The 25254-nt window shown below is 44.4% G+C and overlaps 1 protein-coding gene across 1 annotated transcript; it reads right to left on the minus strand.

The window, feature by feature from the left end:
* Positions 1–6488: 6488 nt before the first annotated feature.
* LOC147898716 (uncharacterized) lies at positions 6489–24885 on the minus strand. Its single transcript, XM_087379531.1, has 3 exons — positions 24004–24885; positions 23871–23907; positions 6489–6665 (listed from the first exon to the last, which is right to left on the minus strand). The coding sequence occupies exons 1-2, from the start codon at positions 24847–24849 to the stop codon at positions 23899–23901; spliced, it is 855 nt and encodes a 284-aa protein (XP_087235657.1). The 5' UTR covers positions 24850–24885; the 3' UTR covers positions 6489–6665; positions 23871–23898.
* Between the last annotated feature and the right edge of the window lie 369 nt (positions 24886–25254).

The following is a 25254-nucleotide window of genomic DNA, read 5'->3' on the forward strand; positions in this document are numbered from 1 at the left end:
GTAGGCACATCATAGGTGCATCTCTCTTTTGTAGAATTTAGATAGTGATGTCCATTCATAGATCCATAATCAATTGGTTAACAAACAATTATCTCAGCATGATGTCCTCAACTAGATCCTTTGTTGGCTTGATTATATACTACACTTTGAAGTATAGTTTTGCATTCACTTTTGATAGTTGGAGCTGCTCTCCAAAACAAATGGTTCATTAAGATAGGTTGTACATCACATCATGGTTTAGATTTTTAAAATTATATGACATTGTTGGTCTAAGCCCTTGGAAAGTGGAGCTTAAATATGCTTGTAATGCCAAGCTAGCAGCCATGGAATTATTCTCTTGTTTGATGTACACCACTTCCACTTAATGGAGCTTGACAAGGAGCTCTAAAGCCCTAAGGTGTTCATACTTCATGATACGATTTAGTGCTAACATTTGTTTCGAATCAATTAGATGATCAGCATGGAATATCATAGTATTCTTAGTCTTACTCAACCTTCTCCCTCACCCCACTCATTCTTTATTCCTCCCTCACTATAATATGACATCATTGTTACAAGCATATCATTATTCTCCTAAACCAAAACCTCCCTATCTTTCCCTATGGAGAATGGAAGACCATGGTTAGCAAGGAATACTTGCAAAATCAATAAGGGAAAAAGCAACATTCAACCTTGTACTATGATGTGGAACTTTAGGGAATCCTTTGTTCTTAATGAACACATTTTGTTGTAATATGAGGCAATATTTGTGAAACCCATAGAGCTTGAGAAGGATGTGCTAGATGCAAGTACTTTCTCTACATGTGTTCTTGTCTCATACTCATAATTTCATTTGGCAAATGCTTTTCATGCTATTTGGGTGCATTGGTGCATTGGCGCATCCATTGTGTTGGTGTCTTGGATTGCGACTCATGTCCTTCCTACATATTGAAATTTGCATATCATGGCACAGACAAGAGGATGAGCACATTCTCAAGTCCCAATTAGCATTGGCATTGTATCCAATCTAACGGCAAGAACATGTACCAAGGAAGCTTTCAACTTTAAGGCTTCATGTACAAAAGGAAAATGCATGCATCACAGGAAGCTCCCACCTTCAAGGCTTCATGTACAAAAGGAAAATGCATGCATCACAGGAAGCTCCCACCTTCAAGGCTTCATGTAGCACTAGATTTCCTCATTTCTCCCACATAGAGGATGATATGCATTCCATGCCTTCAGCCAAAATGCAAGGGTCATTGGGAAATATTCCTTCTAGGAGCAATAGAGTGTGAGACCGACTTGCAAGTACTTGTAATGTGATTGGAAATTGTATTATACTTCATGGCCTAGACCTTAGCCAACCAAGGGCACCTTAACTCTTATCCCTTGAGCAGTAATCCATAGTCCTTGGGCACTCCCATGGAGCTTGTATTAATAGATATCCCTACGCACACATTTAGATGGAAACCATGAAAAGTGTCCTCATAAGTATTTTGTTGGTGAGTGAGAATACATCTATAAGGCTTATATAATAGCCAAAGACGTGGTTGAGCCCTAAAGCATGTACAATGGGAACATGGGAGTTCATGATGACCTTAAGAAAGATGTCCCCAATGGATGCTATGGAGCACAAGCTTGATGGGCATCTCTGCATAAAAGCACGTGCAAGCAAGAGTTTCATGAATAACATGGCATAGGGCTAGGTGCCCATATGAAATTTCAATCAAAGTGCCTCAAGGGGGCAAAGAAACATAGGTTCCCACTTAGATAGAAATAATCTTATGGCTTGCCATTACTACAAGAGGCCAAGGACATGCATAGTAACACAAGTGACTGCAAGGTGGATTATGTCATGCCACATGAGAAAGACATCACCTACCTCTTGACACTAACCTACCTCATGATGACCTAAAGGGCTATGTGCAACCTCACTAACTAAAAGTTGGCAATGGATATGACATGAGAGGTGGTCCAATTAGTTGAATAGGACAAGAATATTGACCTTAAAAAGTGCAAATGTTGATCACTAAGGATATATTGATGTCAAAGAGTATAAGATTTTCCACCTTTTGGAGGAGCTCTCAATCCTAGTGGAGAGTAAAAGGTGAGACAAGGTGTTTTATTGCATGTATAGCTATATCAATAAAAGTGGAACATGACTAATGGATAGCACTAAAGGATATGATAATAAATTGAAGACTTCCTATACAAATTCCTACATGGTAGCAAGTTCCTTGATCCGAAATCAGCCAAGTTCCTCGATCAAGAATCAGCTAAGGAGAAGTGTTTCATTATGAAGATGTTGATAACGTCCACCCTAGGATGTGGGCTACATGATGTGGAGATGTGGATCAAGGATATCCACAAGGAGAAATGTGGATGAGAGGATCCCACATGTGTTGACTATTCTAAAGGCTCTCTCTATATAAGAAGCCCATCTTTGTAAATGTTTTAAGGATTTAATCTAGACTTTGTTAATGACAACAAATATAAATTGTTGGTTAACTTTAGTTAGAGATAATGATGTATAATTTGTCACCAGAAAAACCATGCTCACGAGGTCAACAAAAGGCTAATAGGTATACTTCTCACAAATAGAAGCATATGATAGCCAAAATTTTAATGACAAATATAAATGGTTGGGTGATTTTAGTTGGAGATAATGTTGTCACAAAAAAAAGCATGTTAGCAAGGTCAACCAAAAGCCAAGATGTATCAAATTACTGCCTACAAATAGAACCAAATGATAGTCAAAATTTTGTACCAAGTATAATGGTCTACATGCATAGAAGTAATTACAAATTTCTTATCCCCGCTACATTGCTATAGGCCTTGTAAATATATAATCACAAGAGATTTAAATTCTTGGCCAATTGTAGACTCTTGGAGTGTTCCTTTTTAGCTATTCTTTTCTCTTAGCTTTCAAAAGTTTAGGTGTAGGAAACTTCAAAAGGGCATCAAGCACACTAATGCTAGCACCCACTGTAGCACTTGCTAGCACTCATCTGACAATCACCTTGCCAAACATATTGAGGTTTTCCTCTTGCATTCACAAAATGGGCATACACATCACCTTAAACAAAGACTCGCACCTCATTAGCTCCACCATGCATATAGATGGTGTGCATGATTACCAATATATGCTTGCAACAAAAGCCAATACACATTCGAAGGGATGAATCCGTACCTACATCCTCCTCAAATTCAATGCCCTTAAAGCAAAGTGATCCATTTGAAATGTCGTTATGAGCCCAAATTTTCAATTCAACCTCTTCCTCTTTGTATATATCAAAAAATTGCTTGGGTCCAAGCTTCAAGAAAATCTCTACCCTCTAAAATGGGATGTTAGAATTTTTCGTCAAGCAATGTAAACAAAGATTACAAGCCACCCTTTTTTGTCTATGCCAAGTTGAATGTAAAACTAGCTCCCATGGGGTATCTTTCCGAGTATAAGGAACGTACACACTGAAAGGCACTTGCAAAGTTTCGTGACAATCGGATACATGGTCTTTCATGAGGTTTAAAATGCCTATTGAAGGTCAAGCATGCACGGTGGAGTTGCATATAAAAGTCTCTATAGTGTGTTTTGAAGCATGAATGGATTCAAAAATATGTGAGATGCAAGCATACACGATTTTAGTAAAAAGGTTGATTTGGAAATGAAAAGGCATACAATGCCTTGAGAGGGTAAAGTTGCTTGAAGGACTGGCATCTCTACATCATTTACTAACTTCGTTTGGAGTGATCCTTGGCACATCCCATGCATTGCCTACCACAATTTGATAGATGCCACCTCCAATAAAAAATCATGATGACCAATTCATAACTTTTATCCAAAAATGGCTTGTTGCATATTGTTCAAAGGCATTGTGAAACCTCTTTTTAAATTCACTAATGTTATATAATGCAAACTAAATCCAAAGTTTACTATAAGAAAGATTTATAGGTTCATTTAGACTAACAAAAGGCTTCCATATAAAACTACATACTAGATGAAATGCAATTAATGAATTCGTCAACATATATCACATTAAGATTTTCTTACTTACACATGGACCATTGGGAATAAGAGCTAATGTAACTCAACAAGATAGCAACAAAGGATTTGCAATATAGAAAATAGAACAAATCAAGAAATATCAATCTACAAATGGCACACGACAACTTACATCATTGAAAAGACCCTTAGACTTGTCTAAGGATGCTAGAATTTCAACAATAAAAATGTTGTGTGCTCTTGTGGGACTTCAAATTTACTATAAGGAACTATGTCTACAATGGTAAGGGGCGGATAATACAAAACATCAAAGCAAAACAACTATCCAAAAATAGCAAGAATTGGGAAAATACAATAATCAAGATGGAATGTAAGACTATATTGCACCACATCGCGACCCATAAAGAGATCTTGACCCTCACGTTCAAAACTTCAAACATACTTCCTTTCAAGCAACTCTTCATGGACAAGGAAGTCTATAACCTTAAGCAACCTACCATTTAATTCAATGGGCTGACATCGCACCGCATTCATCAACCGTAGCACAACAATCACACATAAAGGGGATTGCACCACATGGGCTAGATGCTATAATCCATCGAGCATTTGACACCAATTTCGCCAAATCATATCAAATATAAGACTTCAAGCAATAATACAAAAAAAGAATTTTGCAAGAAAGAAAGATAGCATTGTGTCATTAAAGAGGCTACAATCAACAAAGGATATTTATCATTATTTCAAACTTTGGAAAAGTCTAGCTTGAACACAATTATTTCATGTTTCTTCTCCAAACATGATTGATAATCAATGGAGAAATGAATTTCTACATAATCTTTAAAAAATGTTAATTTATGCCGTGTCAAATAGATAGAACAATGGGAAGAGATCACAACACACGCTTAACTACATAGACAATGTAAATTGACTTCAAAGTTCCCACTAGGAGGTAACGAACTGTACCCACTTCCTGGTCACATGTTAAAAGAGCATTTTTGTGCTAGCGAGATATGTGTGCATTTAACTTGCAATAAAGAAAGAAGAGAACACATTTATACATAAATGAGGTGCCATCAAAATTCACATTTAAGGCATGCATGCATTGCACCAATGTAGATTGGAAATGTAAGTGCGTGCATATGTCTCTTGACCTTTGTTGTGCTTGACTATGGTTCCTAATTCTAGTAAGGGAAAGCACATTTCATCATTAATGCACAAAGTGATTTGTAGCGCATCAGATTTAACCTCTACTCCATTACAACTAGCCTATAAAACTTGAAGCCGAAGAAAATGCAATTGTTTAATTTTACTCCAAAAGCAATAACGTCTTTTCTCACCACCCAAAATAAAAATTACAAGCTATTATAGTTAGGAATACTAGCTACCTTATATCAACAACTCCAATCAATGAAGGTTTGCACAAAATACATGAGAACGACGTTTTTAGTTACTCTTGCCAACGTCTTATGAGTCAATTCACAAAAAAGCATCAACATTGCTAAGGCAACTTTTGTAAGGAGGTAAGGAGGGACGAGATCAAGCAATACAATAAAAGAACCACTTAAATCCTTTCATGCACACGAAGAGCCTCATGGCATCCAAGATAAGAGAACATCATTCAAATGAACCTCCACGCCAAATCGTATTGATACATTTGGGGAGCACAATTCATGGAGCAAGTCCGAGTAAGAAACATAATCAACAGAGATAGCTCCAACATCATTCTACAAGTGAAAGAAATGAAGACTTTTGTCATTCATTAGGTCTGCCCAAAAGCTTGGCGGAACCGGAAGCAGAAGAAGCAGCAAAAAACAGTAGTAGTAGAAGAGAGGGAGGAAGGAGGAAGGAGTGGAGGTCGGGAGTGGGGGGAGCGAGAGAGAGAGAGAGAGAGAGAGAGAGGATTTCAAGGGAGATAAAAACTAATTGGAACACGGACCAATCCAACACCCCGCATAAAAAGGCAGAGAATTTCTGAAATTCAAATATCCCAATTTCGTTTCTTGAGAACTCGAGCCTCCAATAAGACCTACTCCCAGGGGCAGGCCAAAAACTACTGCAATTGACCAAAAAAAGTTGAGGCCTCGGTTTGATGAGGTAGGTCCAAAGAGGAAAAACAACACAGGAGGTGCAACGGAGAGGGAGAGAGAGAGAGAGAGAGAGAGAGAGAGAGAGAGAGAGAGAGGTAATGCCCTTAAAGAAAAATCACATTACAAAGAGCCCTATTTTGCAGTAAGGCAACCTCAAATAGCACAACATCAACCTAACAACATGTAATATGTAGACTCTGAAATAAATATTTGCCATTGTCAGCTAATAAGGGAGTTTGAACACAAGAATCTCATCAAAACTCAGATTATATTCTCTTGAGACAAAAGAATGCATTCCCATGGAAAACAAGAGGAAACGTAACCAGGTCAGCATAGGCTCTAGAAGAAACCAAGCTGAACAATCATCTCGGCAACAATTAAGAACAAAGAAGGATAGGAACCGTCCCCCTTTCTCCTAGTCTCTATCTCCCCCCCCCCCCAAAAAAACAGTCTTGTGCACCTGTGCATATTCTTGCATTAAACACAAGCTTATCAGTTTAATGAATGGTAGCTATCTTGATATATTTGGAATATGGTACAAGGTTGTCCTCTCAAGTTTCTGATGATTGGAACCTTTGTATGTCCGAAGCACACATGTTCTGCCACAAAACCACAAAAAGCAGCATAGCAGCATTTATAAATCTCTCTCTCTCTCTCTCTCTCTCTCTCTCTCTCTCTCTCTCTCTCTCTCTATATATATATATATATACATACTTGTGCACGCAAAATACAAAAGTGAAAAGAGGCAAGCGTGCAGGTGCTTGAGGGCTGTACTTCCAAGGGGACAGAAGTTAAACAATTCAATGTCTGAACAAGAATAAAAAAGTTAAACAATTCAATGTCTGAACCACAGTTATACACATGCTCTTTAAATTTCACATGTTTTAAATCACGAACCAAAGGCGGAGAAGAGTACTCGATTGGATTGGGTTCACCCATACCATTCTCTTCATTTCTACTAACTTTTATATAAAAACCCTCAAACCATAGCATTGAAGGATTGAGATAAGAACTTTTTTGCAACTTTTCACAACATATCCTCACCATTTGTTTCCTTACCAACAACTAACTATAGAATACTGTGTGCGCTAGGCAATTGAAAGAGAAGAGAAAAAGGGATTAGGAAAAAGGGGGAGAAATGGGAAGAGGGGGAGAACTTAAGGTTGGGGGGCAGAGTACTACAAATAGACTAGGGAGTGTGCAGTGTCACATTAAACGTGAATTGCATGAGAGACCTTGATGGACTCGGTTGGTAAGCCACCACAAAATGCACCTCATCTGGGTTGATAGAGCATAGACCTAGATGAATCCAGGAACATTCCCAAACTCATCCTTTAAAAACACAACATAGTGCAGTTTCAATCTCACGAGAGTCACTCATAAGATTGAAAACCATAAACTCCATCACGCATAGCAGGGACTAGCTACTATGACATCCCCACTGACGTCATCAGCGCCCAACAGTGGGTGTAGACCATAGTATAAAAGTATGCTCTCACACATACAAATCCACACACCCACACATACTTGAGCATCCATTTATACAAAGTCTTGGTACTGAGTTTCTGTCGGCACTCCGGAGGTGAAGGGCATGTTCATAATTAAATCCATTGCAATATGCCTCCACTTGCCTTCTGCAACAAGCCAACTGAAAGCTTCTCGTCCAATTCATTCTATTGACATGGCAAACACTCTACCACATCCTTCACATTGACCTTTCCAAAGACCTCCCCGATAGGAACTCCACTTAACTCCATCACAAGCCTTTGTGCCATCCTTATGCCTTGCCATTGTGCATCCTAGTAGACAGTGGAGAAGGCGATCAATGTGCGAGCCCAACTACATTTGTTTTGCCCTCCTTATACTCAAGGTTTGAGTAGCAGGATTGGGACCTTCTTCTTGCAGGTGGGGCCTTGCATCCAACAGCCTTGGCACCACATGACACCGCATACTATTGTTTAGGCTTTTGCATGGACTACTAGTTACGGGCTTACCTCCTCATATGTATGCAATTGTTTGGATTTCATATCCACCAGTATGATGGGCTCTATTCTTGACTCAGAAAACTACAGGTGATGACTTAATTATCATGATATCTTACATCTAGTAGTTGTGGTAGTTGTATGGAGTATTTGTAAAAGTTGCCTTGCTGGAATCTAATTTCTTGGGTTTTATAGCTTCTATGTTTAGATATGGGTGGTTTTAATCGTTGATACTAAGTTCTGTAGAGGTCTATATACAGGTTCTTTGATTTTGATATGGGAAACAAATTCTAAGCTTCAAAACAGTATCCTAAGGTTCTATGGTAGAGCAGGGAGCCAATTTCCAAAGGTTTTAAAACAACAAATGTTTGGATGTAACTTGGGGCAGGGTATTACTTCGCAATTGAAAACATTCCCACATAGCCTCCCTTCAGGCCAATCCCTGCCAATTACCCTTTGTATTGCACAACGGTTTTACATGTGAAGATGTGGTCCTTGGAGCCCAAAATCCTCTCAAGATGTCACAGCTCTTCTAAAACTTGAAAGTTATCAAACCTGCCCTTTTAATCACCCTATAGGGCCCGTAATATATATGTGAGCCAGCTTACGATTTGTGAAGGCCCATGAGAGATGCATATCTATGTAGCTCAGGTGTACACAGATATGCATCCGTCAGGATATACATGATATATTGACACGTCCCCAGCACTCCTGAAACCTCTGATCTGCAAGCAAAGACAAGAACACACCAACATGAGGAAACTGAGCAGGCTGCTCACCACCCAACCATGACATCTACGAGATGTGATCCCGAATCACGAGATGTCCCCTCCGAGCCACGAGCTGAGCTACTGGCACGAACTCCCAACCAGATCCTAACCAGCCTGGTGTCCCATACCACCAGGTGGCGCTGTGAAGCTTGGGATCTGCTATTGGGCCTTGGGCTACGCTATGATGCAGGCACGCGTCCGCGACTCAATCCAGGAACAGACCTAGCACCTGGGAACGAAACTTGCTCCCATCGGCTCTCTGAGAACTGAACCTCTGGGCCCCTTATATAGACTCGGGCCCCAAGCGCCAAAAATAGCGAAGACCTCTAACTGGTTCGTATCCTTGCCACTCAACCCGAGAATCAAGCCTGCCTAGCTCTAAGCCTCCCCAGGCTAACTGAGCTAGTCTTGTGTACCCAGTACAAGTAGGATACCAATCCGTGCACATGACATACTTCCCCTCCTCTAAGAACTCACTCCTGAGTTCGCTAAAAAACCCGAGAATGTCTTCTGGAGGTTCTGTAATGTCTCCCATGTTGCATCCTCCTCAACACGATCCTTCCACTTGATCTTGTATTCCGTGATAGTTCTATTTTTCACGAAATTCAAGAATACATTCAGGTTCGTGTGGAATAAAAGTCAAATCTGTAACTTCTATTATTTCTTGAGGAGAAACAAGTTGATCATCCGCACCCAATACTTCTTTCAGTTTACTGACATGAAATACTGGATGTACTTTAACATCAGGAGGCAATTCTAGTCTATATGCAACTAGTCCAATTCTTTTAATAACCTTGAACGGACCACAGTATCTGAGGGATACCTTCGGAACCAAACCAGTACTTAAGCTCTTGGATTCCTTGGGAATTCGCAAATATACCATCATTCCTTCAGAGAACTCTCTAGGTGAACGATGTCTATTAGCATAAAATCTGTCCCGATCTTGGGCACTTCTAATAGACTCCTTGGCAAACTGCAACACCTGCATGTCTTGCAAGAAGGTCTTTGCCGCATCATTTTGGATTCCCTTTAACCCAACCATCACTGGTGACTTAGGTTGAAACCCGTACATAAGCATAAAAGGACTGTAACCAGTACTTAAATGCTTTGCACTGTTATAAGCAAATTCTATCATAGGTAGATAATCTTCCCATGAAGACTGTCTCTTAGAAACATATGCCCGAAGCATATCTTCAACCAATTGGTTGACCTTCTCTGTACTGCCATCGGATTGTACATGATCTTAGGAACTCATACTTAGAGTAGTTTGTAACTTCTCAAAAACAAGTGTCCAAAAGTTACTTGTAAACTTCGAGTCCCTGTCACTGACTATGTCAGAGGGCAAACCATACAGCTTAAACAAGTGGTCCACAAACTCGTGAGCCAGCTGAACAGCTAAAATAGTTGTTCTAGTAGGTAAGAATCGAGCCATTTTGGTCAGACGGTCGACTATGACCCAAATGGAGTCATGACCCTTGCGTTCGAGGCAAACCAGTAATAAAATCCATGGAAATACTTTCCCATTTATTACCTGAAATTTGTAATGGCTGTAATAAACCCGCACTTCTAAGGCGTTCTGCCTTAGTAACCTGACAAACCGAGTCGGTTTTTACAGACTGAGTCGGTTTTTTGGTGCAGGCCTTGGGGCCTATATAAGGAGGCCATTCAGGCCTCATTTCATCATCATCTGGAGCAGCAATTCCATCAGCAGAAGGAGCAGCAGCAGGGCTATCTTTGGGCCTACAGTCAGGAGGAGAAAGAAGTACCTTGTGCTGCAGACTTAGCTAACAGGAAGCTGCCCACCTAGACTGGTTTCCAGACAGCAAGGTGGAGAAGATCATTCTAGACGGAAAGTCTACTCACGCTCGAGATGGAGCACGCGGACTCTAGTCTAGAGATAGCCAGCAGATAGGAGAAGGACTTTGTGGTAAGATCAGAGGACCACACCATTGGTGGGACTCTGGATCTGTCTCTCTTGTATTGTGTCCATAGTTGTGGACAGAAATATATATTTTGGTGGTTTCTCTATCTGATTGGTTCATTGTCTATTGATGAGTCTGCACACCTATTGAATGCACATAAGTAAAGAAGTTTGTGATTCCACACCCACACCGCACACTGTGTGAGCTCCTGGGCATTATTTCCGCTGCGTGTACCCTCTGTTGGGTCTTTTCTAACACCTACCACATAGTTTTCAATAAATGCATGCATTTTAGGCCAATAAAAGGTATGCTTCACAAGAGACAGAGTCCGATGTATACCCGGATGTCCAGCACTAGGAGCAGCATGACACTCCCAGAGAATCTTGGATCGAAGTTCCAAAACATCTGGCACACAAATCTTTCCATTTCGAAACAGCAAGCCGTTCCTAATCATCCACTGACCTCCCGTCGCCTGTACCGTAGGGGGCACAATCCCTGAGTCTTGGTCAACCATGGAGCTCCCATCCTGGACTTTCTACCAATAAGAACTGAAATGACTATCAGTTGCGCAAAGCCCTCTCAAGGATTGAAATAGGTCTGAGGATATTTCCGTAAATGACATAGCATTTACAAACTTAACTCGACTTAAGGCATCCGCCACAATATTCAACGAACCCTTGCGATAACGTATTTCAAATTCAAAATCTTACATTAATTCTACCCATCTAGCTTTCCGTCCCCTCAATTCAGACCTATCACACACATACTTGATTGACTGATACTCGGTCAATACAAGAAACTTCGAACCATACAAGTAGTGTCTCCAAACCTTCAGGGCATACACAACTGCATAGAGTTCTTTTTCTAGTGTGGGCCAACGATATTGGGTGTCGTCTAGCTTCTTACTCTCAAAAGCTACACGTCTGCCCTCTTGAAATAAAGCTGCCCCAATCACAAAATCACTCGCATCGGCCTCTAAAACATAAGGCCGAGTAGGATCGGGTAATGCAAGAACGGGTGCTTCTTTGATAGCTAACTTTAAGGTTTCAAAAGCCTTGTTCAATGTGTCATTCCAAGAGATCAACTGGGTAGACCTACGTCCACGACCTTTCAATATGTTTGTCAGGGGTGCCGTGATGTGTGAATAATCGCGCACAGACTTCCGTAGAAATACCGTAAATCCTAGAAAAGAACAAAGTTGTTTCATAGTCTGAGGGATAGGCCATTCTAAAACCTTCTGGATACGATGCTAATACCTTCAGAAGAAATCTTGTATCCTAAGTAAATGATCTCCTTCATAAATGATCTCCTTCATAAAGAAGTCACATTTACTCATCTTGGCATAGAGCTTATGCTGTCTTAGAATAACTAAGACAATCCGGAGGTGTCCTATGTGATCCTCTATCGTTCGGCTATATTCCAAAATGTCATCTAAGAACACTACAACGAATTTACCCAGAAAATCTCGGAACAAATCGTTCATCATTTGCTGGCAGGTGGCAGGAGCATTGGTCAAACCAAAAGGTAATACAAGAAACTCGTAGTGGCCATACCTAGTTCGGAATGCAATTCTATCCATGTGTTTAGCATAGATACGGATTTGGTGATAACCCGTACGCAAATCAATCTTAGTGAAATACTTCGCTCCGGCCAAACGGTCTATTAGATCATCGGAACGAGGTAGTGGGTATCGATTCTTAATTGTCACTTTATTCAATCGTTTATAATCTATACATATTCTCCATGAAGTATCTTTCTTCTTTCTTAAGAGGACAGGTGCTCCCCAAGGTGATTTACTTGGGCGAATATAGCCCATATTCAAATAATCATGTAGCTGTGAAGCTAACTTATCCTCCTCAAGCTGGCTCATCCTATAAGGTGGAACACCAATAGGTTGAGCCCCAGGTACTAAATCTATGCGATGGTCTACTGCCCGTTTTGGAGGTAAACCTTCCGGCAATTGAGCAGGGAATATATTCATGAAATCATCTAACAACGTTCTCAATTCACGGTGTTCAAACACACTTAAATCATTCTTGTTATTAACAGAGACAACAAATGAAGAAAGCGGAATCAAAACACACTGATAGACATCATAATGAGAAGTGTTTAATATATTCCGAAGCTGCATCGTAGATACAATAGGTCCCCGAGAAGAGGGAATATTATCACACTGAATACAAAATTGGGTGTCCTTATCCAAAAAAGAAAGTGTATATTCCTTCCATCCAATCTGAATACCATGGGTTTCAAACCACTCTATTCCGATTAACAAGTCCACATGCTCCAAGTGCATGACATAGCACATAAGAGCCGCAGTGTATTCTTGAATCTGGATAGAAAGCGCTTCAATCTTGCGATCCCAAAACAACTTCCCAACTGGAAGCTGCACCTGATAGGTGTGATCGCTAGGTATCGTGGACAGCCCCATCTTCTGCACAAGTTTGTAATTAACAAAGTTATGAGAGCTGCCCGAGTCAAAAAGAATGTGAACTCTTTGGTCCCTAACTTCTCTATAAACTCGGAAAAGATCATGGGAACCAAATAACGAAGTATTAAAAGTGCAATTATAAGAAAGTAGGCAGGTAATGACATTTACAGAAATACCTGTCATCGAAACTTGGTTAGCTCCCTTAACTTTGGTACCCAGACCCGCCTGGAGCTTCGGTCCCGACACTTGCGCTTAGGACAATCATTCCTAGTGTGGCCCCGCTCCTCGCAGATGAAGCAACGTCCCTCTTTCTTTAGCTTCAAGGTACGAAGGAAACGGACACGAGCATTCTTTGCCTGAGTCAAATGTTTCTTGGAGGTGTTGTCTATAGACTTCGACTCCCCGGTACCAATTGTAGAGACTGGAAGAACTTCCTCTTGTTCTTTCCACCCGTGTCGGCAACTGTGGTTTCCTTTGCACTGGCCATGGTATCATCATAAATGCGCGCGTAATTCATGGCCTCTTGCAACGTGGTACACTTGTTCTTGATCTGTAACTTGTACGAGTCAGGCAAACCATCCACAAAGAAACCTAATAAGGTCATTGGACCCATCTTTGTAGCTCTGGTCTGCAAATCCCGAAACCTCTGAAGATAAACCTCAAAAGTCAAATTCAGCTTGGACATATCGAGGGCTTTGAGCTTGCCTACGATATCGTAATCTTCCTCCTTCTTCAGAAACTCTTTCCTGAAGACCCCTTCGAATTCTATCCATGTTGCAAGCTTGGGTTGGAGTTCCTTCCACCACAATAAAGCCTTTCCTGACATAAACCCGGCTGCAAGCTGTATTTTCTTGTCATCTGGGTAAGGGTGAAACTGGAAGTGTACTTGCCACTTGTGCAACCAAGTGTCAACAACCTCCTTGGTACGAGACTTCTGGTCTCCGGGAAAAGGATCTGGAGTGATGTTCGGACCTAACACTGAAGCCATGGCATCCACATGCGTGAGCGCCTAAACAGTGCTAGTCAAAAGTGTGAGTGTAGTTTGAATCCCTTGGAGTTGTTGTGTCAACCCCGTTTGATTCGTGTTAACTTGCTCAAACTTTCCATCAAGAGCACTGGTGAATTCACTTAAGGCTTTTTTCGTAATCAGATCATCGTAGAGACCCTGGTCATCCTCCGCATGGTAGTTCATATGCTGATCTCCCATCGCAAGCTCAGGGTCTACAGAATCAGCCATAACTGAATCGAATCTGATGAAGAAAATAGGCTGAGAGAAGAGAAGGGACACGTGGGCTCGAAACTAGGAGACTGGAACAGAGGAAAATCTGACGAAACAAAGGGGGATGAGAGAAAGAGGCTGGCTGGTCAAAAGAAGAAGGGGCTGGCAGAGGCTGTCAATCTAGGGGCCGAGCTCCTTGCTGGCCTGCACGGAAATCTGCAGCAGGCGGTACCTGAGAGTGGAATCGTCAAGAGGGGCGTAGAGGGGTAGAGACTTGCGCACGGGTCATGATAAGGGGAGGAGCTGCTGCTGCGCTATGCTCTAGAATAGGTGGGCGCAACTCTTAGAGAGTTGAGCTGTCCAAAAAAAAACCCCACCCTCCTAAGTTGGAGGGGTGGTGCTTTTTTTAGCGAAAAAGCCCACCCTCCTAAGTTGGAGGGGTGGTGCTTTTTTTAGCGAAAAAGCCCACCCTCCTAAGTTGGAGGGGTGGTGCTTTTCTTAGCAAAAAAAAACTCACCCTCCTAAGTTGGAGGGGTGGTGCTTTTTTTAGCAAAAAAGCTCACCCTCCTAAGTTGGAGAGGTGGTGCTTTTTGTAGCATCCAGACCCCCCCCCGAATTAGCACAGCCTTGCCTACGACCTGCTCCCACCCATGGCGCACCCCACGACTCACCCCTTGGCTGCAAACTGCTCTAACGAACTGCTCCAGCCTATGGCGCACTCCGGGTCTATGCTCAGACCGACCATACCTAGGTGCAACTGAAGCTCCGCCTCAGCCCATCGCTTACCAACGATCAGCCCATATCTTCACTCCTATGAGCACTTCTCACCTACAATCGCTCTCCCCTGCAATCGTTCTCTCGCCCTCCAAGCTACACCTCGTTCTCTCTCTTACCTAACACCTCAATTCAACTTCAAATTCACTCACCCTCTACTTTCTCCTATCTTCTTCCCCTAATCTTAACCACTTCCCAAAACCGATGAACCAAACAAGCACTTGCAGGGTAATGAACATGAATTTCGAAATTAGGGCATACCTGGAGAAAAAAAATTGTCCAAAATTCTTGGAACAGAAGTGCCTACCTCAGGAGTTGGCTCTGATACCGACACATCCCCAGCACTCCTGAAACTTCTGATCTGCAAGCAAACACAAGAACACACCAACATGAGGAAACTGAGCAGGCTGCTCACCACCCAACCATGACATCTACAAGATGTGATCCCGAATCACGAGATGTCCCCTCCGAGCCACGAGCTGAGCTACTGGCACGAACTCCCAACCAGATCCTAACCAACCTGGTGTCCCATACCACCAGGTGGCGCTGTGAAGCATGGGATCTGCTACTGGGCCTTGGGCTACGTTATGATGCAGGCGCGCGTCCGCGACTCAATCCAGGAACAGACCTAGCACCTGGGAACGAAACTTGCTCCCATCGGCTCTCTGAGATCTGAACCTCTGGGCCCCTTATATAGACTTGGGCCCCAAGCGCCAAAAATAGCGAAGACCTGTAACTAGTTCGTACCCTTGCCACTCAACCCGAGAATCAAGCCTGCCTAGCTCTAATCCTCCCCAGGCTAACTGAGCTAGTCTTGTGTACCCAATACATGTCGGATACCAATCCGTGCACATGACATATACCCTGAGGGATGCATATCTGTGTAGCTCACGGATACTATGTCTCCTTTTCTAATCAACATCCTCTATTCTGCTCTAGCCATATTTTGCTAGGCTTATTGAACCAATGCCTCCATTTAAATCAACATTTCTGGCCTGAGCTTCGGATTCTTAATGCTGATGGGTACTCTCAGTTTGCACCTCATAGAGCTCAACCCAAACATAACCATTTATCCCAAACCTTCTGATTTTCATGACAAAAGAGCCTAAGATATGCTTCCATCCACTTGTTAGCTTTCCATCAGTTTCAGGGTGATGAGATGTGCCTAGGATAAGACTAGTACCATGATAACAAAAAGTTCCAGCCAGAAATTACCCATACACTTGGCATCTCTATCATTTGCAATTTCTGTGGGGAAGACCATGCAGCTTGTCATGCTCAGCTGGTGCTAGATCTCACTTTACAAGGCACTGCCCACATCCTGCTCTCCCATTCTGCTGCATCCATCTCAAACAAGATCTTCAGTGGCTTACAGAGGAGCCCTAAAACCTGTCTTCTCAGCTATTTTCTACTACTAGCGTTCTGCTCCACTCTAGAGCTCTAAATCCAAGGCAAGAACCTGCTGGAAGACATCTTGCTGCTGGTGCCTTTGCTGCACCCTGCTGCTTCCTTTATCTGCCTTCTCTAGTGCCTGGGAGCGCACTTCCTAAGTGCTGGAACTGTTGCAATGAATTGTCTGCTTGCAGCCCACTAATCATACCACCATTGCACCCCACAAAGGCTGCCGAATCATCTTCTAAATTGACTTTTAGCCATATCCCCCCCCCCCCCAAAAAAGAAAAACCCGTGCCCTTTTTTATGTAGGGCTGTATGCCCTCCCAGATCTGGCTGACCAGCCTCGTTGACTTTCCAAACAGGGGCTTTTAAAACCCCATTCCCTCTGCTCATTTGGATGGGCCTTGCCCCAGCAATGTTGCCCATCGTGTGGGTTGTATACCTGCCAATGTGCAGGCCTGTGTGCAGCAGTATCTGCCCTATAAAAGAGCCCACTGTAAGCTAATGTCCAACCCAATGCTGTTGGAAACTAGTCCCAATTGCAAGCCCCCACATGAGGAGAGCATGGGGACATGGTACCGGGATAGATTGGGGGTTGAGAGACTGCTGTGTAGGCATCAAATATGGATGCCACAAGGGCAGATCAAGGTGGACGGAGAAACCCACATGGCTGCCCCATGGATCACTGTTTGAGGTGGGCAGAAGCTCAGGTACAAGGCAAACCTGTGTGCACCAAGCAGCAAGAACATTGCGACTGGTACAGGCATGGCTCCTGTGTGTGTGGAAGAATGGTGGACTGTTGCAGGGCCAAAACTACAGCAAAGTGGTTAGCAGGTTGGCAGGGCCAGAAGAGCTGCAGCAGGGCTGGAACAGGAGCCAGCAACCTGCGCACAGGCACCCCTGGAGGAACAGGTCAGAAGCACAAGACAAGGCCTCTTATAGGCCCAATGCAGCAACAGACTGGGTCTGGCCAGTCTGTGCACTGGTCGGTTGACCTACAGACTGGATCAGCCAGTCTGGAGGGGCTAAAACCCCCTGTAAATAGCCCTCAGTCCCAGGGGTTATTGTATCCATTCACTACAGGAGTTGGGCCTCACAACAGGCTGTCCAGAAGAGCAGCAAGGAGGTCAATGTCAGTGAAGTGTTAGAACGCCACTGCCCCCCCACCTGTGAGCCCCCGATTTGAGGGCACAAGGGGGCAGAAGACCATAGGGGGTAGGGGAAGGTAAAAGGCAGCAGACCTACCTGGCAGGGAACCCGCGCTGCAGCAAGAAGATGGTGCAGCATCCTAGGCACCTTACGCGGGCGGCGTTGGGAGCTGCAACAGCAGCCCATAGGCAGGACTTATGGGCCCTTATATAGGCCTGGCCCAAGCCGGCCTGATCAGCCAGCAAAGGCCAACCAGTCTGGTTGGTTGGTGGGCTGGCAGGTCGGTGCATTGGGCAGGGAGCCGACTCCCTGGTCAGCCAGTTTGAGGGGGCCTAAAAAAGCCCCCATTCCCCCCTTCATTCCTCATCACCTGCACAGACTGCCTTGCACACAGGCAAGCGCACAGGAAGAGGAATAGGCTCAGCATCTCGGGCTGTTTGTACACGCTCATCCTTGATCTTTTGTTGCCCACAATTGTGGAGGAATATATCTGAGTTTTGTCCTCTCTCTCTTTCAGTTTTTCTGAGTGTTGTATGAGCTAGATAGGAAGTGAGGTGTGAGTGACTCTATCCTCTATTTTCCAACATGGTATCAAAGCTAGGTTCACAGCTCTAGATCCAGGTTTGCTGCATGGTCAAGTTCTTCGGTGTAAATTCAGTTTACTGTTCTTTATTACAGCAAAGATGGAGGACAAAGATTCTACTGTTGCCTCTTCAGCCCCTTCTCTTCCTTCCTCCTCCAGATTCCTCTCATTCACAATCCCGAACTTCGGAGGGTCAGGGAAGCTAGACAGGTTGAACTACCCGATCTGGAAAATGAAAATCCAGGGCCATCTTGTGGCCCGGAAGTTGTGAAAGCTAACAACGGGGTTGGAAGCAAAACCGGAAGACTTGTTGGACAACAAGGGGAAGATTCTCATTCTAGTGGATGGTGAAGAGCTTGAGAATTGGGAAGAGAGAGATGCCCACTCCCTAGCATTAATCATTGGGACCACAGCGGACTCTGTTCTTCCGCACATCCAAATAGCCGAGACGTCTATAGAGGCGTGGGCCTCCTGGGTGAAGCTGTGGACACTGCCGTTCACATCCTCAACAGAACCAAGACCAAGGTTGTTGATGGCAAGACTCCATACGAAGCTTATTATGGTAAGAAGCCCATCATATCTCATCTGAGGGTTTTCAATTCTAAAGCATTTGTGCATCTACACAAAGATGAGCGAACAAAGCTGGATCCCCATAGCCGAAGCTGTATCTTTGTGGGATACAGCAAAGAGTCCAAGGCCTACCGCCTAGTCGACCCCCCGCCTAGTCGACCCGGACAAGAAGAAGATCCTTATCAGCACGGATGTGATCTTTGAAGAGACCGAGCCACAGCCTGCCAAAGAGGTTCTAGAACTTCCAGCATTACCCCAATCCCAAAGTCACCATTCGCGAAGTGGAGCCGACTGAAGACCCCGAGGAGGAGGAAGAGGAGGAACATGCCATTCCAAAGCAAGCAGTTCCGGAGTGCGGCGGTCTCAAAGAAACATGAAGACTCCCTCTGTGAACCTCACTTTGGTAGCTTAACTCGCGGAGCCCCGTTCCTTCCAGAAAGCGAAGGATGTACCAGAATGGAAAAAAGCCATGAAGGCAGAGAGGGATGCCATTTTGAAAAATGACACCTGGGATTTAGTGCCCAAACCAACCAAGCAAAAGGTCATCGAGACTAAATGGGTGTACAAGCTTAAGTTCAAGTCAGATGGGAGCTTGGACAAGTACAAAGCAAAATTGGTGGTGAAAGGCTATGCACAGTCAGAAGGACTTGACTTTGACGAGACCTTTGCCCCCACAACTAGGATGGTGACTATTCGGATAGTCATTGCCTTGCTTGCTCATCACAGTTGGCCTATTTTTCAAATGGACGTCAAGCCTCCAGTTTTGAATGGTAACCTGGAGGAGGAGGTTATGTGGCACAGCCACCAGGATTTCTTTACCTCACCAATACCCGACCAAACATTTCCTTCGCAGTTGGATTGCTCTGTCAGTTCTCCGCCACACCCAAGAAGGCTCATTGGGACGCAGGTGTGAGGGTGCTAAGGTACTTGAAGGGTACCTGCACCTACGGCATCACTTATACCAGAGGCATTGAGTTGGGAGATTTCTGTGATAGTGATTGGGCAGGTGACATTGATACCCGGAGATCGACCTCTGGTTATTGTTTCTTACTCTCTTTAGGAGTTGTGTCATGGCTAAGTTAGAAACAACCTACTGTTGCTCTTTCATCTACAGAGACGGAGTACAAGGCTGCCTGTACAGCGGCATGTGAAGCATTGTGGCTCAAGTGGATCTTGGAGGACATGAATGTACCCAAGAAGATGCGACTCCGGTTATGTGCGACAACCAGAGTTGCATAGCAATCGCCAACAACCCCGTGTTTCATGCACGGACGAAGCAGATCGAGGTCCACTACCACTTTGTTCGAGAACTCATCGACAAAGAAGTCATAGAGTTGATATACTGCCCAATCAACGACAACATCTCGGATATCTTCACGAAGGCGCTTCCCAGGCAGCAGTTGGAACACCTCATTCAGCGCATGGGAATCGGCCCACAGTTGTGTCATTGAGAAGGGGTGTTAGAAGGTCACTGCCCCACCTGTGAGCCCCCGATTTGAGGGGATGATGGGGCAGAAGACCATAGGGGGTAGGGGAAGGTAAAATGCAGCAGACCTACCTGGCAGGAAACCCGCACTGCAGCAAGAAGATGGCACGGCATCCTAGGCACCTCCTGGACCTGCACACGAGCGGCGTTGGGAGCTGCAACAGCAGCCCATAAGCAGGGCTTATGGGCCATTATATAGGCCTGGCCCAAGCCGGCCTGATCAGCCAGCAAAGGCCGACCAGTCTGGTTGGTTGGTGGGCTGGCAGGTCGGTGCATTGGGCAGGGAGCCGACTCCCTGGTCAGCCGGTTTGAGGGGGCCTAGCCCCTCCTATAAAAAAGCCCCCATTCCCCCCTTCATTCCTCATCACCTGCACAGACTGCCTTGCACACAGGCAAGCGCACAGGGAGAGGAATAGGCTCAGCATCACTGAAAGCATCTCGGGCTGTTTGTACACGCTCATCCTTGAGCTTTTGTTGCCCACGATTGTGGACGAATATATCTGAGTTTTGTCCTATCTCTCTTTCAGTTTTTATGAGTGTTGTATGAGCTAGATAGGAAGTGAGGTGTGAGTGATTCTATCCTCTGTTTTCCAACATGAAGGTGGTCCAGAGATTGCGCAACAGACTGCAGCAGCAAGTAGGGACACCAGAGGATCACAAGTAAAGACTGGAAGCAGCCCTTACCTTAGGAGCAGTCCGAAGTGCATACCTACAGCCAGTGGGTAGCACAGGTGCTGCCCGAATCAGTACTACACGAGGTCACTGAGGCTCACCGAGGAACAGGCAACCAAACAGAGTGCAAGGATGGAAAATTTGCGCTCACCACAGAGCATCCACGGCGGCGGATTGCTCCAGGTTTTTGGGATCTCTTGTGAAGCTTGTTTTGGCTGAGATTCTGCAATATATTCTGAGGCATTTTGTGAACTACTCTCCCATTTCTCTCTCTTGAGTTTGGTGCTTTTTGAGTTCTATCTTGTGGGCACATAGTCAAAAATTTTGAATTACAGCATTCCCTTCTCCCCTCTAGATTCTTCTGTGGCACACACCTTAACATCCATTATATTCCACTGCATGATAAAACTAAGAGAAGTAACTCAAAGAAGGATCCAAACATGCTGCCCACCTGGGAGCGACCTGCTACCCTTGTGGGGCAACCTCTCTTTTCCTCACCACACCCCTATATTCCTACAGAGGTCACCGTGCCCTCCTCATATGGGCACTTACAGAGTTGACCAAATATAATCCAACAAGTCCATGCTTATGTGTGTCCATTCTCCATTAGAGATAGGGAGCACCTGAAGCAGGCTTTGTTCGAGGTCGATGCTCCACCCTCTATCATCCTTCATCATAGCTTAGTTGCTCATCTGTAAGGCCCCCATATGAGAATTCATAAGCATGATAGGATAGGTGAAGCAGCATTTGTGTGTTGTGGAGAGTGAGGGCGCAGCTCCCACATATATTACCCACTCTAGGGCTAGATCTGAGCATCACATGAGCTGGCCAAACAGCCGACCTTGCTGCCAGACTGCCACATGGCTGGTGTCATGTCATATGCCGCATCACACATGGCTGTTTTGCCATATAGACAGGTTGCCATGGCTGCCACATCAGCCACGTACATCACATGTGGCTGATGCCACATCATCATCTGGGTGAATAGCAGTGCATGAGGCTATGCGCTTCATCATCTTCCCCATGGACAGCAAAGATCTGTCCTCAACATGCTCACCTCCCATCTTAGGAGGTGTGCAAGAAGGCTATTGACATCTACTAGAGGAGGGCATGGTTTCCATATATTTGTATCTATGGTGGAGCTTCAGTTTTCACATCTCTTCTATCTCTCCCTGGTGTGTGCTATACTTGGTTAAAGATCACGTCAACAAAGGTGCATGCATGAATGCTGAAATCTCACATGGTATCAGAGCCAAGTGAGTTCTTTTGAGGACGCCAGATCCGCCCCAGGGCCCCCCTACAGTTCAGGCCTCTCAATGCATCTGAAGACGCTGATTTCCACCAGCGAGGCTGCCAACAAGGATGGATAACAAGAAGCCCAATAGAAAAAGCTGTAAGCTAGTGAGACAGGATCAATAGAGAAAACATGGCATCTCTTTGTGAGCCATGCCACCATCTCCCACGTGAAATCTCTCCGCATCCTCTGCGTCTGTACTACAATCCGAAAAAGGCTGTTGTCCAAATACTATGCAGCTCCACAAGCAATGTGGGATCATCTCCAGCAAGCCCTCCATACAATGAACACATCTGCCATCCCCTGCATTTGTTCCAATCAAGGACCGATGGGTAGGCCCCCATGAGCCACCATCCAGAAGAAGTCAAAGACCTTCCGTGGTCTCAGACTAGACGAAGACCGTGGCCAGAAGCGACTGCCTACCTCCTTGGAAACCTCCTAGTCCAGCTAGTGTCTCTCCCTTAGGGAGTCCAGGCTGTTGCCTCCGACTGAATGCGTCTGCCGATGCTCGTCGTGTCAGAAAAGAAGCACACCTCCTCTCTCTTGAACTCGCCAGAACCACTCTTGGTCCCACTGAATGTCCCTCACCCCGTCCCTCAATTGTTAGGGCATCTCATAGTGGAGCATCTGTAAGTAACGTTTTCCCCCAGCAGTGGCGAGGTCTCTCATGAGATCCCTTTGCAGTCTCTCTTGCTTTTTCTCTCCTTTCCAATTCAATTTGTGAGTGGTTCTCTCTCTCTCTCTCTCTCTCTCTCTCTCTCTCTCTCCATTGTTCTTCAGTTCCACTGCACTTCTCACAGTTTTATGATCAAAAGGTACGCTCATCTACCAGAGGGGAAATCGTAAATTAGAGGGTGTTAGCACTCTAAAAGGAAGATTATGAAGGGTTCTGAACGAGAACACACCCCACTCATTCTACCAGTTCGTTGTATTCGCACTTAAAATGCTACACTTCCATGAGCTCTCTCTCTCTCTCTCTCTCTCTCTCAAAAGATACGACAGACCTGCCAGCGGACTGAGACACAGGTCATGTTAGGGGACCTTCCCGCCATGCTCACCCAACTATGAACACGACCCACATGAGTGACAGTGGCACTTGTTTGCCGCAATGCCATAGCCAAGAGACCACAGACCACACATGCCGACACCGCCAATCCTCCACAGGTTTTACGCCACCTCAACAGCCTCACATAGGGACACCCCCTTCTCAAGGTTCACACCCTATCCTCTAAGCTCAGAGAGTTTTTCTCTATGTATTGGTGGCATTATAATGATGATTATGGACTTTTCTTTTTTTATTCATCATGGGTGTTGATGCCCACTTAGTGGCTCGAGTATAAGAGACCCCTTTGGTCTTCAGAAGAATTTTAATAAACTCTCTCTCTCTATCTCTCTCTCTCTCTCTCTCATTTACATCAACCTCTTTAAATGCCAGAAATGCTAGATCAATACATACGTAAATGTCAGAAATGTCAGACCAAAATGTATTCACATCGTTTACGTCCTACGGTAGTGCTACAGGAAATTCCATGAAAAAACGGAGAAGCAATCACTTACAGCTATTTCATTTGAAAGGCCTCAGCCACTAGCTGACCTGTACAAAAAAATAGACGGGTTTAAAAATTCGTTAGACCTTTATCACACGTTAATGCTGCAAAAAAACACAAGCAGCATCAAAAAAAGCTGGTACCTCGACGGTGGGTAACGTTAACATGTTGTCAAACTGCGAAGGCATTTCACCTCTAGCTTTCTGGAAAACCATAGCTCTCACTTTCTGTTTGAAGAAGCACTCGAACAATTCTTCATATTCTGGTTTAAGAACCTGGCATTCCTCCCTTCTGCAATAAGGGTCATCGCAATGTTTCTGCGTTGCTGCTTGTAAGATTGCCATGGCTATAGCAATCGGAGAAGTATCCATGCCGGTGGCAGACACGGAAAGCCTATGTCCGGCAGCTACTTTAGTGCAAAGATGGGGAGGAAAGGACACTTTCCCTCTATCTGGCAATTCATATGTGATTCCATCGGGGCTTTCCAGAAGATGTTTCTCAAATTCACTAGGTTTGAGATCTTTAACTGCAGTCCTCGACGTATGATACAAATATATAAGGAAAAATTTCCTGAGGGACACGTACTCCCTCTGTGCACCTTGTACAAAATCAGCGGTTAACTTTTGCAAATCGGCCAGTATGGCAGCCCTCTCCTCCGCCACCTCCTCTTCTCTCAGCTTCACAGTTTCTAAGACCCTCTCTTTGTTGACAGACGGGTCGCCAGAGTCGAGCTTACTCTTCTGTATCCGCAAGTCGCCGCAGAGCAGCCGAAAATCGGCAAGCCTGGACTCCATACGCCGGATTTTGTTGTCGACCTGCTTCCAGTCGGGATGCAAGCGCATACGAACATAAGGAGGCTTGCGATCGAGAGACTCTTGGAGGGAAGCAAGGGAAGCAAGGCGGGGGTCAAGTTGGAAGTGGCGCTTGAGGAAATGGGATGGGACAGCGATTTTAGAGAGTAAGCGGGAAGCTCGGAATAGAGCTTCCATGGCTGCAATGCACAGCGTGGTGATGATCAACAGGGGCAGGGGTTTAGGGTTTAAGAAAAACATTTGACATAAATCTTATTGCACATTTTATCAAACTCACATAGAAACAAGAAAGTGTTCCTTCCGGGCTTAGCACACGGACTAGTTTAGCTAAACATATTTCCTCATCCTATTTCTTGCTCACTTGTCAATTAGATTTGCGGCGCGCAGCCTTTCCCTGATGGAGCATGTAACTAGAATTTCATCAAAATTTTGAAGAAAAAAAACGGATGAGTTTTTAAAACTGTAGACGAGATGTGTCGTCGAGCACGTAACTAGTTGCTAACTCAAAATTAAACTTAAATACTAGCATTTTATTAAATTTTTAAAGGAAAAAAAGGAATGAGTAAAAATAGAAATTCAAGG

This window comes from Dipteris shenzhenensis, chromosome 9 (genome assembly GCF_047967505.1).
Source record: "Dipteris shenzhenensis isolate YYH24624 ecotype China chromosome 9, Dip_SZ_1.0, whole genome shotgun sequence".
NCBI classification, from domain to species: domain Eukaryota; kingdom Viridiplantae; phylum Streptophyta; class Polypodiopsida; order Gleicheniales; family Dipteridaceae; genus Dipteris; species Dipteris shenzhenensis.